Source organism: Mauremys reevesii, linkage group 11 (assembly GCF_016161935.1).
Source record: "Mauremys reevesii isolate NIE-2019 linkage group 11, ASM1616193v1, whole genome shotgun sequence".
In the NCBI taxonomy this organism is placed as follows: domain Eukaryota; kingdom Metazoa; phylum Chordata; order Testudines; family Geoemydidae; genus Mauremys; species Mauremys reevesii.
In genome coordinates, this window is record NC_052633.1 from 47,164,418 (window position 1) to 47,180,710 (window position 16,293).

The window sequence follows — 16,293 nt, forward strand, 5'->3', positions numbered from 1 at the left end:
CGGAGGAGGAAGAGAACAAGCGCCTAGGAGATGAGAGCAATTTCTCAATTTAGATCAAAATGTTGTTTCTCACTAGAGTTGGTTGAAAAGTGGAAATAATTTTTTGTGAAAAAAAAATCTGAAAACTTCACTTTTTTGTTCTACATATTTCCAGTAGAAATGATTTTTCATTATCAACATTCTTTGAACATTTTCAACATTGGCCAGGAGTGGGGATGTCAACTTCCCTTCTTCCCCTTTTTCACTCTCTCCCTTTCATCTCCGTTCCCTTTTTCAATTTTGCCACTGAATAAGGGGAATGGGAGCAGAAAGATTTAAAGGTGTGGGGAGATAATTTTTAAAAAGCACTTTTTTTTTTGCTTTTCCTTTGTTAAATTTTCATCAAAAAATGGGAAAACTAAAGTAAAGCCTTCATGAAAATTTCCAACGCCATTTTTTATAAGAAAAATTTGTTTGAAATTTTCAGTCAGCTCTGTTCCTCACAAAGATGTGCTTTCAGAGGCACATAGTTGATACTAGGTTGTATGAACCTGTTTATTTGGGGAAGCTGTTTTGTAAATATACCAAACTAATTTCAATACTAGTAAGAATTTTTTTTTCCTTTTTCACACAGGTTAAAAGAGTAGAACAAGTTTCAAAAACTAACAAAGAACAAATGCTGCTGAAACAGCACCACCAGATCTGGTGGCAAGAGCATAAACGACTGAGTGAGAATGGGTAAGAACTGGGGAATCTTACAGTTTATAAAAAATACTTAGATAGCAAAAATGTTGGTATAGACTGCTTTTTTGAAAGAAAAAGATAAGTACAGTAACTCCTTGCTTAATGTTGTAGTTATGTTCCTGAAAAATGCAACTTTAAGCGAAACGATGTTAAGCAAATCCAATTTCCCCATAAGAATTAATGTAAATAAGGGGGGATAGGTTCCAGGGAAATAGTTTTTTGTCTGGCGAAAAACATGTATTATATAGATATACACACAGTATACATTTTAAACAAACAATTTAATACTGTTCACAGCTATGATGATTGTGAAGCTTGGTTGAGGTGGTGAAGTTAGAGGGTGGAAGAGGGAGGGATATTTCCCAGGGAATGCGTTGCTGCTAAATGATGAACTAGCACTCGGCTGAGTCCTCAAGGGTTAACATATTGTTGTTAATATAGCCTCTCACACAAGGCAGCACGAACACGAGGGAGGGGAGACAGCATAGCAGACAGAGACAGACACACACCGTGTGTGTGAGAGAGATGCACACTGCCCCTTTAAGTAAGCTGATCCGCTCTTAAGTGCATTGTCTTTTTAAGTGGATCAGGAAGTTGAGGCGGCAGCAGCAGCTGCCCCAAGCGCGCGCACGCTCTCTCTCTCTCTCTCTGCATCTGTGTCCCCTCTCTGCTGTATATGGAGAAGGGGTTAGCGGGGTGCAGGAGGGGGACACCCTGACATTATCCCCTCCCTTCCCCCCTGCACAGCAAGCAGGAGTCTCTGGGAGCAGCTCCAAGGCAGAGGGAAGGAGCAGCACATGACAGTGGGGGGAGGGACAGCTGAGCTGCTGATTGATAGCCTGCTCGGCAGCTGCAGCACAGGGAACTTAAGGGGATCTGATGGGGGGGCTGCCGGTCCACCCTGGTTACAAGCCCCCACCAGCTAGCTGCAACGGGCTGCTCTTCCTGCAAGCAGTGGACAAAACAGGCGGCTGCCAAACGATGTTAGAAGGGAGCATTGCACAACTTTAAACGAGCGTGTTCCCTAATTGATCAGCAATGAAACAATGTTAACCGGGACGACTTTAAGTGAGGAGTTACTGTACTCGAATAGCAGTAGATGTAGATTATTTGAAAAGAGTGGGAGATTGTAACTACCCACATCTAAACTGAGTTTACAGATAGGTAAAGAGAGGGAGGGTGGGGTGTTCTGTCTGTCTCATATTCACAGCCAAATATTTGGCTATCAATCAATATCTGAGCAGCCTAGAACCTATGGGAATATTGGCAACTCCCCACCCCAGAGCCTCTAATGTTTAATTCTTTATAAATGGTCACATTCTATCCTCAAATATGATATGCAACTCACACTTATTTCAAAAAGAGTGGTAAGGTCATTGCTTACATCTGAAGGCATGATTTGGCCCTAATTAATAATGGTGAATAAGCTTCTTGCTGCCACTGCACTGCTAATATACTTCAGAAGCTATTTCTTCATTTTGTTGAGGTAAAATATGGAAATACCATCAGGTTTTTCCTTGAAATTATATATTTGACTGCCTGATAGGTTTTATTTTTTTCCGCAAAGTGTTTAGATGACACGATGCCTGATCCTGCAAGCACTTTGTATACAAAACTCAAGTAGAAATGGGCCCTTAATGCTTTGAGGGTCTGCATTCATCACCACACTCCGCTGATCAGTAGCAGCACTTTTGTCCAAGGGATGGTGTCTTCCATAGCCAAACTCAGATCAGCTTTTAATCCTGCAAGTCTCTTGTAGGAGAGTGTAGTTCAAGGTGTCTTTTTCCCCCAGCTCCTGTTGAATTCAAAGGAGACTTACTCTGCTCTTCTCTTGTAGAGCAGCCTAAAGTTAAAGTATCCTATTGCTGTGGTTGAATACTTTCATTTTTGCCTAGCAAGGTCACTAGACCTTTGTGACTGAATGACTAGTAGAGGGTCTTATTGTGGATCATAGAGAATCAGTGTGAGGCCCCAGGCCATCTGTATGGAGACATCATGCCTACTCTCCAATTCTGTGTCCTCAAGCCTTGCTTCTGTCACTCAGAAACAGTGCAGCCCCAGTGGAGTAGCAGTATCCAGGACCCCTCTGGATGAGGCTGCCTCCAGGGATTGCCATGACAGAGGGGAATCCAAAGGAAAATGGTCTTTTCTTTGGAATAGGCATGGTGCCAGAGGGCCTGATATGTATCCTGTATTCTGCTGACTTGCCTAGTCTCTGCCCCAGCCCACCTAGTTGTCTTCTATACAGAGTCTTCCCCCTACTCAGTTATAACATTAATTGTGTGTAGGGCAGTGGTTTTCTATCTTTGTTTATATGAGTAAGAAATTAAAGTTTTTTTGCATAAGTTTCAATTATACATTTCAGACATAAAGTGGAAGCTGAAATGCAAACTTTCCTTGATGAAGGGAGCCTTGAATGTGAATTTCTTTTGGATATATGGGACTTGGGTAAGAATTTTCACTTGATTTCTTGATTAATTTTAGTGGGGGTTTTAAAAACAAATGTATTCACCATTTCAGATAAACTACAGAACAATGTAGTAAATATTTGTCTTTTTTTTTTTTAAGAAAGTTTTATGTTTAACTGTCTATAGCACATAAGTTATCAAAGGAACGGGATACATATCAAACAAATACAGTAGATCCCATCTGGCAACTGAGAGAGGATTTGAAATACAGGCTGTCTGAAATGCAGTGCTACTCTTCACAGAAATCCTGCATGGAATATGAGTTCCTTCCAATCAAGGTGTTAGAGCAGGTTGGTAACTTCACTTTTACAGTTTGTTGCTGTTTTGAATTTTATAATATTTTCTTTTGCTTATTATGTTTTTGAGGGAGAGAAAAAGTTTCAAAGCCCTTTAAAAGAAATGTGAAATGTAACCTTAAGATGCATATACTATCGGAAAATGTTGTAGCTATTAATTTTTAAGGCCATGATCAACAACCTCAGTGCACCTGATTATCCTCACACTTACACCAGTGTAAATCTGGATTAATTCTGGGGAAGTTACTCTTGTGTAAAACTGGTATATGGTAGAAGAAAATTAGGCTTTGCTTCTAAATGACAGTTTTGATATGAAGAATATCAGTCTTAACTGTTAATATTTCATAAAATTAGGTAGACTTTGTGAAAGAACAACAGAAAACAATTTTGGAATTACTTAATCAAGAAAAACTGGCTTTGGAACAAGAGCTTGAAGACTGTAAGGCTAAAGTAAGAGAGTGGTCACATATTTCCAAATTAATTGAGTTACTCCACAACATAAAAATGTATTTGACCACTGATAACTGTGTGGTGTGTTTTTTTTTGTTTTGTTGTTTTTGTTTTTTTCCCCCTTTCAGGTACTAATATACTCTTTTGAAGAGAAAACTGGCCTTTTTCATAAAGTTCCTATACAGTTACTGGCCTTGGAATGTCCATACCCGGATTTGAAGTCTTCAATCCTTAATGAATTCCATAAATTTGCAGATGAATATTGGTCTAAACTTCAAGAGATTGATGAACAGTTAAAAGTAATATCCAGGTAATAAAATCTGTTTTTGATTCATTTTTTGAGGGCAGGATAACAAACTGTTCTATGTTCTGTCATCTCCAGACTGTAGTTTCTTTTTGTAGGAGAATTATTTCTTTTGTTGAATACAATACATAGTTGACTCACTATCCAGTTCTATGGGATTAAATTGTCAATAATTATTTGCACAGCAGAGAGAATTGCAACTCTTTTCAAAAGAACTTGCCTGAAATAATAAGCAAAATTCTTTATGGATTAATGAACCAACAGTATGACGTATAGCAAATGTCATCTTCACAGGCTTTGTCCTTCTATGGATAGAAATTCCTTTGAACGTTATTTTTGTATGGTAATTGTTTCACATTAGGAAAAAACATTTGCACTTCCTTCCTTAGGGAAATCTAAAATATAAACACTCATGTGTTACAGCAGAATCCTAATCTTTTCATGAAGTGCAGATCATTGCAGCAATAGATTACCATGAAGACATATTATAAAAGCTATTTATAGGTCTAGTTTGGAGCTATTTTAAAGGGACCATTAAAGAGAATCAGCTGCCCCCAAGAGGTAGGGCTTTAAGACTGTTTGTTTGGGTTTTTTTTGTTTTGTTTTTGTTTTGTTTGTGTATAGCACCTAGCTCAGTGGAGTACTTGTCCATGTCTAAAACTTCTACAGGCTACAGTAGTAAAAATAGTAACAACAAAAATGATGAGAATTGGCAACATTGATATTGTATAACTTTCTAGAAATATTATTTTATTTTAGGGATAGTAGAGACCAAATGTTTAATTACAAGGCTACAATTTTGTTTCAAAATTCTGATAACTATAGTGTACTTTATGAAGGGTGTGTCTACATGAACAATTAGACTGTGGCAATCTGGTGTGTGAATCTACCCTGTACTAGCGTGCCATGCTCTAACTGTTCATGTGCACCCTGCTGATGCACATTAACAGTTCATTGGAGTGCTTTGAGCTAGTCCTGTTTCAGCAGAGTGCACATAAACAGTTAGAGCATGGCAGGCTAGTGCTCACCCACACCCCATCTTGCCATCGTCTGATGTGTAGAGAAGCCCTAAATTTACTCATCTGAATTTGAGAACCCTGAAATAGAATTACAAAGTCTTAAAATTTAGTTAGCTGTTCCACACATAGCTCAGAATTATGTGTTGCCCCTTTTTTCATATAAGAGTGTGTGTGCGCACACATCTTATATTTAGTTACTCACTAACTCCAAGGGAAGGGTACAATCTCCCTGTCAGTGGATTGATGAAAGACTTATAGGAGGTAAAAGTCAGGCTCAGATGCTGAGGTAGCTGTAATTCTTTTTCTTGGTAGAGTTGGAATAGGTGAGTGTTTCACTTCTTGTTTAAGAAATGAAAAAATAAGTAAATATTACAGATAATGAAAACTACCAAACTGCATAGTTGAGGAAACAGCAAATTATGAAATTGAGGCTACTATTGGTAGGTAGCATTTTTAATTTGAGATGCTGGATTATGTAGTTTTATTAAATTAAATCCCCCTTTTTACTGCTGCTGGGACATATATTTTGTTATAGAAAATCCTGAAATATGCCACAATCAAACTGCTGAGTCTGTAAACACCTTTTTTACCTCAAGTTCTAAGGATACAGGCAAATGTCTAAATTATCTAAACTGAAAGAAGAATTGAGTATTAAACTATTTTTATATTTTATATTTTTATTTAAGTATTATTTGTATATTCAAAATGTGCATACTGTGCAGTGTCCTTTCAAATGAATAAAATGTCAGAGTATGTCAAGTAAATCTAGCCCTGCTGTATAGTTGGATGTCTGGTACAACAATCAGCAATCATATGGTTGACATGCTGGGGAAGTTGACATCTCATTCAGTGGTATTGTTGCAGTCTGTCTGCAGATTCAACAGCGCATCCAGTTTACATTGTCTGGGCTATTGTAAAGGATATCTAGGGATTATGAGTTGAAGAGGGTAACTTCCCTTATGAGTTGTTTATATTCTTTAGAGGATATAAAGCTAGGGATTAACTCTTGGTAAATCTGCTTCAGAGGAAGCAGCTGCCTGAGAGTAGTTATTATGTATAGGACAATTGCCATGTTTCAGTTCTGAAACCAAATAATGGTTATAGACACTTCTAGTGGAAGAAAGATGTGTATGAAAGCAAGCGCCACATTTAAAATTTGGGCCATGTTTTCACCATGGTGAAAGTCTGACCTCTCTCTTGGCATCTAGAGAGGTATATCATCTGTTTAAATATTATTTGTAGTGTACTCAAACTCTCACATATTTTAGATGATATATTGGATAGTCACGGAAGCTAAACTAAACACAGGACCTTTCCAGACTATCTTCCCTATAATGTGCAACAATTCCCAGGAGGCTGAATCACACTTTCTTTGACTGTCTATGACTCTGCTGATGTGCTGTTGATGAGAATGCTGACTGAGCTGCAAGTGAATGAGATGATGGGAGATGAATGTCAACAGTCAATGAATGTGAAAAAAGATCCTTTGAAAGACTGGAGATCCAGATCCTCTTTCTCCATCTCTCTTCTCATCTCCATGGGAATGAAGGCATGGATCATGGAGATAGCATAGAGATGCATGTAGATTTGCACATCATTGGGATATTAGTCATTATTGAAATCAAGACTGGATATTTTCTGATTGATTTTTCTGAGAGTTTTATTTGATATAGATGAGATAGATTGTATATGGGTGGGATGGATGATACTGGATGGTTCTATGATGTAGATGACCTGATGATGATCCTTCTGACCATGAGATTCATCTGAAAAAAAAATTAAAAAAAAATAAATAAAAAAAAAATAAAATAAAAAAATTCTTTTTCTTCTCTTTTTCTTCTTTTTTTCTTTTTTGCATCTGATCAAAATTTATCAAAAAAACAAATTAGGACAAATACAAAAGTAGCCTACAAATACACAAAAATGAAACAAAAACTCTCCAAAGCTGTATAAATTATGGCAGCTTGGCATTGTTAGCTTAATTGTTTAATTGTTCAAATTGTTACCAATCATTTTGTGTTGTCATGGTGGGAACAGTTTGTTAAAAAAATTTAAAAATAAATGTATCAAAATTATTTTTTTTATTAATTTGAATAATTACAAATAAAAATAAATAAAAATTAATTTAATATAAACAAACTAATTAATGTCTCTAGTTGTCTCTAGTTGTCAGTAGTAAAAGTATTTACCTCATACAACACTATTTATCACTAAATACTAATGGTGTAGAAACACTTCTTAAAACCAACTATATGCAGGTCAGCAACCTTTCAGAAGTGTGTGGTGCCAAGTCTCCATTTATTTATAATTTTAAGTTTTTTGTGCCAATATAATAATAAATTTTTTTTTTTTTTTTAAAAGTCTTCTAATAATAACTAAAATATAAATTGTTATGTAAGTAAAGTAAATTTTTTTTTAAAATGTAAGCTTTAAAGATTAAAATTAAAAAAAAAAAAGAGCCCCCCCCCCCCTAACCGGTGGCAGGGACCCGGGCAATCAGCTTGTGTGCTGCGGCATGCTGCATGCATACCACTGTCCCCTGGTTTTATTTTTTTAAAGGGGAGGTCTCTCTTTAGTCTCTAGTCTTATGCAGATACTTAAATTTGTGTATAAATAATAATCATCACAAGTCAAAGCAAAAAATCACAAAAAAAAAAAAAAAAAAAAGGAAAAAAGAAAAAAAAATCAAGAACAAACGGCTATTTTGAAGGTTTGCAAACAATTGTTTTGTCTCACTCTAGTATTCTCCCTTAATGTACTATTGCAACCATGCTATAGTCATAACTAGGGACCTTTACCACTGTTTCCACACAGCCATTTTTAATGTAATGGTATACTAGAAAATGCTCTTGTTACATGAAAGCTAGGGAACTTTTAGCCATTGGTCTCCATCTCATCTTCATAGATGAGAACAATAAAGTTCCCCATTCTTCTTCAAGTAATGTACCTTTGGTCCACCACTTCAAGTGTGCATGTCTTTGATCAGAGAAACTTTTGGTAGCAGTGCCTGTTGGTCCATACATGTGCCCTAGCTAGCCTCATGCCTTCATGCCCGATGAATGTTGGACAAAATGCCCTCAGTTCCTTCTCAATTGCCTCTGCCTGAGAGGAGCATATTGTAGTGCCTTCTTCTAGCTAGATTCCCCTTTAAGGATAGCTTTAGTCTTATTGTTAGGCTTTGTCTTTAGTTTTCAGTAGCTTTTAGTTTTGTTTGAGGAGATTTCTTTGTCAGATCTCCCCCCCGACCCGCTTCCCCAAGGGAGCTCGTCCCCTTTGGGAGTTTTTATCCTCAGGGTATGCCTAAATGCATGAGATTTAAACATTGCTTCACTTGCTGGGATTCTATTCTAGTTAGTGACTATCACTCTCACTGTATCGACTGCTTAGGGGACACTCATGTCCCATGAGCATAAAATCTTTTTGGGGTTTAAGACTAGGTCTAGAAAAAATAGGGAGATTAAGATTAGGCTTTCCCTTCAACCTGCCTCCAATACGGGCCCAGACACCCCACAACCACCCCTGTAAAGCTGTCCTTCAGTGAGCACAGTATGCTGTCGACCTCCTCAGTCTGCTCAGCTGCTATATTTTTGCAGGACATAACCACAGTGTACAACACCACGACTTTGGGAAAAGAAAAGTTGGTGCCAAGAAACCTAGGCCACCACAAAGACCTACTGTTCTGGAGACCTTGCATCCCACCAGGCTCCCTTGGAACTGAGGATTCTTCAGCTAAGTCCACAATCTTCTGAGCCACATGGTACCCAGTATTCCTTAGTACCAAAGTCCGCTTCAGTGCCTCCCTGACACTTCCAAGGTGTTAATGATCCTAAGAATTCTGCTTCAAAGAGATTGGCACTGACTGTGGGTTCTCCTCCAATGTTACCTCAGGTATTCAATCTGCATTACAAGGTTATAGACCCATACCAGAGAAGCAAAGGTCATCCTCAGTGCCGCTGCCTACCACCACAGAGCCTCGCTAGTTTTCAGCTCAGATCCACCCACCACCACAGAAGTTTAGCTTCTCCAGAGACTTGTTTGTGTCAGATGAGCCTGAGTACCCTCAGCTAATGAGCACTGAAAGATTCTGTACGAGAACCTTGTACATCACCAATACCACAACTTTCTTCAGTACCATCTAGCTCTCTGATACTCATGAAAAGAGACGGACAACTTCCCTGATCACAACCCCTGTCCATGAAGAGGATACAAACCTCTGACTGCCAGATTCTGGGATGCGATAATTGCCCTGTTGTGTTCATTCTCTCTGAAGCATCTGGCAAGGGCCACTGACAGGATACTGAGCTAGATGGACCATTGGTCTGACCCAATATGGCCATTCTTATGTTCTTACTTACACAGTTCAGGGCAACTGCATGTGTATTTTTTTTCTCTTCTGTGGTCCAGAAAAGGCACCTACTTTTAAGCTGCCAACTGTCACCTCTCTCTCCTTCCTGAGAGGGGTTTTTCCAGGCTGCTCTGCTCCCTGCCTTTTCTGTCATTTCCAGCAAGCCAGACCACCTAAACAGACCAGCATCTGTGCTTTGCTTTCTCTTCAGGGGCTATAAAGAGCATAATTGTCCACTGTTATAAGTTACCATACAGTCCTTTATAAGTAAGCATGTTTATTCTTATGGTGAAAGCATTACAGAGAAAACATATTCAAAAGAATTAAAGAACCTACACACATGCTAATCAAAGGTCACTCGAACTCCAGTCTCTGGGTGTGTCAGGGTAAGGTTGGAAGGACTAAGAATGGGGGCCCTCCTCTTGGACATAAGGTTCTATCCATTTGCTGTGTCAAAAAGGCTACGAGTCAATTTAAAGACTGGCTATTTATCCAAGAGACCTTTCTTTTTCTGGTCTCCAGAGAATCCAGTTTGAACCAGTATATGTGAGCCTCTCCAGATGGCGGGACCTCTCGAGAGGTGTTACAACCTGAGTGAATCTGCCTAATCACCTCCTAATGTTCATAGTTCCTGGAGGGCTGTGGTCACCTTTCTGCATGGAATTACATACAATCCCTGGCCCACGATATATAAACTTACTATATTAGGATCTCCCAAAGATATTGCAGGAAATTTCCATATCTATGACACCTTCTTCTGACTCTCAGATTTCAGTATGAGGCTTGCTCGATTACCAACCCAGAACTGCCTCTCTTGACATTTTTTTTTCTGAAAGAAATGCTTCAAGAAATGGGCTGCCTATCAGCAACAATTTTCCAGAGCACCCAGTTATGCACATGGGGAGTGCCAGAGACAGCAGTCAGCAATCCCCTGTTCCTCCCAACCATCTTCCATCTCACAAGGAGTCTTTTTGAGGAACAAGAGCAAGGGCTGAGGAGAACAAGACTCCACAAACTAGCATATCTTCCTCCTCTTCATCTGATGAAGCAGTAATACCCCCTTGGCCCTCTAGTGTGTATTGTTTTAAACAGTTCCAGGAGTTTATGAAGAGGATGACTAGCTCCAGATTCCCTTAGAGGAGGGTCGCAAGACTTAACAAACTTTTGGACATTCTTCACGCTGCAACTTCTGGTCAGGTAACCTTGTCTGAATGTTTTGGCAGGTTCAAATAGATTCTCAATCTGGCAGATGCTGACCACCTCCACCATGTAGAAGAGCAGACAAAAAGTATTATGTTCCGTCTAAGGTCTCTGAATTTTTGTTCACCCAACAATTTTTGTTCATTGATGTTGAGAATGAGCCTCTCAGGCAACACAATAAAAGAAACCCTATATGATAAGGACCAAAACCACATGGATCTCTTTTTGGTTGCAAGAGCTACTCTTCTACGACATTGCAATTTAGGACCAGCAACTACCAAGCTTTTATGGCCAAGTATAATTGCACAAACTACAGTAAATGTAACTCTTTTGTTGAATATATCCCTCTTAGACTTTTTGGCAGCAATTTCAGGCGATTATTGTGGAGGGCCATTTACTAGTGAGGACTTTGACGCAGCGAACAGAGCAGCTTGTTCTGTTTCTACAGTGACTTTCATGCATAGTGCCTCTTGGCCCCAGCCCTTAGGATTCCCGAGGGAAGTCCAGAACACACTGAGGGCCTTCCTTTTGAGAGGCTCAAGCTTTTCAATGAGTCCTTGGGTGAATCTTGCACGCTGTCGAGGATTCAAGAACGACACTCTGGTCCCTTGGTATCTATACACCTGCAAATAAAAAGATTCAGAAGGTCAAAGATGGCTAAGATCCCAGTCCAATTCCTTGTCTAGCATAGATCTTCAGAACTGCCTAAGAAGAGACTTAGGCTCCGCAAGAGAGAACCATCCACTACTACTTCTACTACTAGTCATCTTTCCTAATTGATGTTTAGACAATTTTGATGTATTGGTTGATGGTCAAAAACTTTTTCACCTTCAGGATCTAAAGCTGTGCCTCCCAACCTTTATGGACTTTCTCTCCCATTGCTAAAACTCATGGGTGCAGATTACTTCCAACCAATGGGTATTGGAGATTATAATATCAGGCTATTCCATCCATTATACCTTTTTCCTCCACCCAACCCCTATTCCTTTTCAGGGACCCATGTTGTGAACTTCGAGCCAAGAAGTCCTCTCCTTTCTCCACATAAGAACCATAGACACAGTTCCTGCCCAACACAGAGGGAAGCGGTTCTAGTCCGGGTACTTTCTGGTTCCCCAGAAAAAGGATGGATGGAGGCCCATCTTGGATCTCAAATTGTTGAATGCTTTCTTCAAAACTGATGATCAGAATGGTAATTATCACAGCTATAATTCCATCTCTAGATCCAAGAGACTACTTCGTGGCCCTCTATCTACAAAATGTGTATATATTCATATCACAAAGCATCTATCTCACGAGATTTTATATTGTGGTTGGCACTTTCAGTATTGAGTGCTCCCTTTCAGAATATCTGCCACCATCAGGGTCTTTATGAAGATTCTGGAGATAGTGGCCACTCAGTTACATTAGTCAGGAATAATGATCTTCCCTTACTTCAGTGATTGGCTCCTCAAGGGCTGCTTTACAATGAAATTATTTCCATGGTAAGGGAAGCTATTGTATTAAAAAGTAGCATGCTTTTTGGTGTGTGTAGTTTTGTTTTGTTTTGTTTTGTTTTTTTTAAATGGTTATAGGTAGCACATTTAGGTGTTCTTGGTGGAGATGATAAAAAGGGATTTTATCAGGAAACCTAATCTAATATGGATATATTTTAGCATCTTGGGTCGTAGAAGCCCATTTGTCTGTTTTGCCAAAACTACCCTGACATTCCTGACTGTATAAAAATTGCTTAATTTTGTTTTTATCATTCAGGTGAGTATATCTTGAACACACAAACTTCTCTGTTGCAGACTAGCTGAGTTACTGCTGCTGCTTCGAGTGATTGTTCATGTGTATTCCACAATAGGTGTGCATGCTCGCCACATGCACTGGTGCCGGAAGTTTTCCCCTAGCAGTACCCATAGGGGAGTACCCTAATGACTCCTGGAGTGGTGCCTCCATGGCACAGTATAAGGGGAGCTGCGTGCTCCCCGCACCCTCAGTTCCTTCTTGCCGCCAGTGAAAGTGCTTCAGAACTGCTCTGCTCCAGCTTTGTTGTAGCTCGTCCCCAAAACTGCTTGTTCATTCAGCGTACGGTACCTTTAGTTAGTTCAGCTATCTATGCCAGTGAGTGATCTGCACACAGATTGTTTACACTGTTTGGGGGAACTCATCTCAGTGATCGCTGCAAGATTGTCACCAGGCACCATGGTATTGATGCACAGCAACCCTTTGGTGCCATTGACTAGTCGGCACTGCTCCCCATCCTCAGGGCATTCCAAGAAGACTAGGAAGATGCCTTCTTCGCCACGGCACCAGAATAAAGCCAGGATAGAAGCTAGACCCATGTTGGGCAGTCCTCGATCCCCACCGGCTTCTAGGCCTCTGCAGAGTAGCACAGCCCATTTGGAGCAGGCCTCCCCAGATGTCTGGAGGCCCTGCAGGCGGCCCGGGATGTTATGTCCATGCCAGTACCAGGAGCACTGCCGCTATTGGCCCCACACTTCAGATGCAAGCTGCCACTGGGATCTCTGCAGTCACCCCCGGCTCGGTACCAGTCTCAGTCAAGGGAACGTTCCTGACGCCATTTGCTGCCCAGCGACTGTTCAGGGCAAGATCCATATGGATCGCCCTCGATGCCCACTAGGTTGTTTGGTTGGGTTCCGTGTGACTGAGACTCTTGGCACCGCTCCACCTTGAGGAGCGAACACTGATGGGACGAGGCACACGACACCAAAGGTCCTCATCTTGGAGGGGCTATCACATCCAGTCACGGCACAAACGTCAATGTCGTTCCCATTTGTCGTACCGCTCCAGGACTCCACCCCAGTGGGGGCTCGCTCGGTGGCCGGAGCCTCAGAAGGACCATCAGCCTCCCTTTCTAGACCTCTGAGGAGGGAGTCGGTGAGACATACATCCTCGGCACCATGCCTGGAGACCGACCAGGTGGTGGACCCTCTGGTGCCAGTGGGGACACAAAGTACCACGCCACCCTCCTCACCCTCCCTGGATGAGGTGATTACAGCCCCTCCTCAAGAACTCTTAAAGGGTGGTATCAAGCCTCCATCTCCAAGCAGAGGAGATGGAGGAGCCCTCGGACTCTGTTTAATGTACTGTACTTCTTGGTACTGGGCAGGGTGGCCTTGCCTCTCCATGAAGGGGTGGCGAAAATTTCAAATGCGCTAAGTGGCATGAATACTATATAAACTACCCTGGTCCTAACTCCTGGTGGTGATTCAAGGAGGCTGGACTGATTTGGAAGAAAAATGTATTTGTCTTTGAGCTTCCAGTTACGGGTGGTGAACTACCAGGCTCTCCAGGGCCAGTGTGAGTTCAATCTGTGGGGCTCCCTGCCCAAGTTCGAGGACTCTCTTCAGGAAGGAGTTCAAAGCGCTGGTGGAGGAGGGCACAGCGGCTGCCAGGGCAACCCTGCAGGCAGCTTCGGATGCAGCGAACACAGCTGCGTGGTCCATGGCCTCCACAGTGTCCATGAGAAGGCGTCATGGCTCCTGCTTTCTGGGCTGTCCAGCGAGGCACAGACCTCCCGACATGCTAGTCTCCTGCAACGCAGACCTAGGTCTGAACCCTTCCCCCCTCACCCTCAAAGCTGCAGGCTTTAACTGAAAACCACTCAGCAGGTTACCTAGCTCCAGCACCCAGACACCCAGCTCCCAGTGGGATCCAAACCCCAAATAAATCAATTTTACTCTGTATAAAACTTATACAGGGTAAACTCATAAATTGTCCACCCTTTATAACACTGATGGAGAGAGATGCACAGCTGTTTGCTCCTCCGGGTATTAATTACTTACTCTGGGTTTGTTAATAAACAAAAGTGATTTTTATTAAGTATAAAAGTATTAAGTATAAAAGCACCCCTCGAAGAATACCAGTTATGGAAAAGGTAACTCTTTTTTCGGGATTTCTTCTAGAAAACAGTGGAGTCATCAAATCAATGTTTTTCAGTGTATTAGAATTTCTGGTGTTTGTTTTAGGTCCTTGCATAACATTAAACATAATATTAATTATCCTCATCAAACATGCTTAGTCTACTGAGGACTGTTGCACCAGCTCGACTGGCCACGGTTGAGGGCATCATAATAATATTGTATATACATAATTAGTAGTAAACATACTGTTTAGCTTTTAGTTTTATCTTCCAAGTACTGGTGAGAAGGGAGCAATCTGCATAATCATGGTTTGTTTGAAAGATGTATTGAAATATAAATCCATTAAATTCAATGAGGGGGCAAAAATGGACTTGAGGTCAGTAATATCTGTTCATTGTACACTTGTTTTGAGATGCACATTTGTACATTATACTATCATTTCATGTGTATCTGACTTACATTTTAATGTTGACACTAAATCTGCACCTAATTAATACTGTCACACAATATATGTGTTAGAATTTTATTACATTATATGCACTTTAAGTGAAGCAAGATGTATTACTTTCTAGTATTTTGATTAAAAAATCCCTTAACTCTTGGCACTTCCTCTGTTAGGGAAGCATTAGACTTTATTTAGTGTGGGTGATCTTTAAATGCAAATATATCAAAGTTGTCATAATAGATTTTTTTTGTTATGAAAATGTTTTTCATCTCTAATAGAGTGTAGGAAAACTAAACAGCCATCTGTCACGTTGCATGCTATTTTTTTTAAATTCTATTTGGAATATTTTTATTCTTATTAATGCTTCTCCGTATGACACTTAAGTAATAAGTAACATTATATACAAAATATTTTGCTCTTAATTCCCTCTTGCCTTGCACCTTATGTAGTCAATCACATCTTCAAAAAGCGGATATAAAATATGCTACCAAGCAGAAATCTCACTTACCCTAATGGTGGTGTTTTTAATATCAGTTTTGTATTCACTTGTCAGAAGTGTTAATTGCTACGCAAGGTGCAAGGCAAAAAAGAACAAGCCCTTTCATTTGTATTTTCAAGGGGTGCTTTATCCTGCCGTCAAGGGTCACTTTACAGTTCTGATAAGCAAGGGGCAACAGATCTGCATATATGTTGTCCTTTCCTCATTCTAATGAATTGTAGATTAAGCTTCCCTTGTTAAAGTGAGAGTATGGTACTTACCTTAAGGTACTCTCTTACCTTAAGGCCCCTTTACATTGCCAGATTGATGTAAAGTGGTCCTAATGTAAATGAAAATCAGGGGGAAAAATCAACTGGGTTGCTTTTTTCCCCTTTAATTTTGCAGTTTTAACTTAGTGGGGTTTGGTTTTGTTGTTTTGTTTAACAAAAAACTCTATATAATCACAAATGCATATTGCTCCAAATATCTCTGGAATGCCGTGCAGATGCTTTTAACAGCACAGAACACAACGATTTTGAGAAGGGAAATAAATGAAAAATGTTTGCCTGTTAAATACATTCTGATCACTTTTAAAATATGTAAATATTTTGACAATGACAAAGGGTGGCAACTCAATAGAGACGAAAGAACTCAAAGTTAAGGCTGACATTTTTATCTCTTAAGCTATGATACTCTGTT

The 16,293-nt window shown here is 40.2% G+C and overlaps 1 protein-coding gene across 10 annotated transcripts in view; it reads left to right on the forward strand.

The window, feature by feature from the left end:
- The window catches only part of CCDC148 (coiled-coil domain containing 148), a 122,048-nt gene that overhangs the window by 28,583 nt on the left and 77,172 nt on the right, over positions 1–16,293 (forward strand). For 9 of the 10 annotated variants that reach the window (XM_039493501.1, XM_039493507.1, XM_039493498.1 and 6 more), the window contains 5 exons: positions 614–717; positions 3,089–3,171; positions 3,318–3,481; positions 3,842–3,937; positions 4,066–4,247. In XM_039493501.1, the coding sequence (XP_039349435.1) occupies positions 614–717; positions 3,089–3,171; positions 3,318–3,481; positions 3,842–3,937; positions 4,066–4,247 (629 nt within the window). The remainder of the gene's footprint in view (positions 1–613; positions 718–3,088; positions 3,172–3,317; positions 3,482–3,841; positions 3,938–4,065; positions 4,248–16,293) is intronic. The other variant, XM_039493506.1, reaches the window with a different exon arrangement.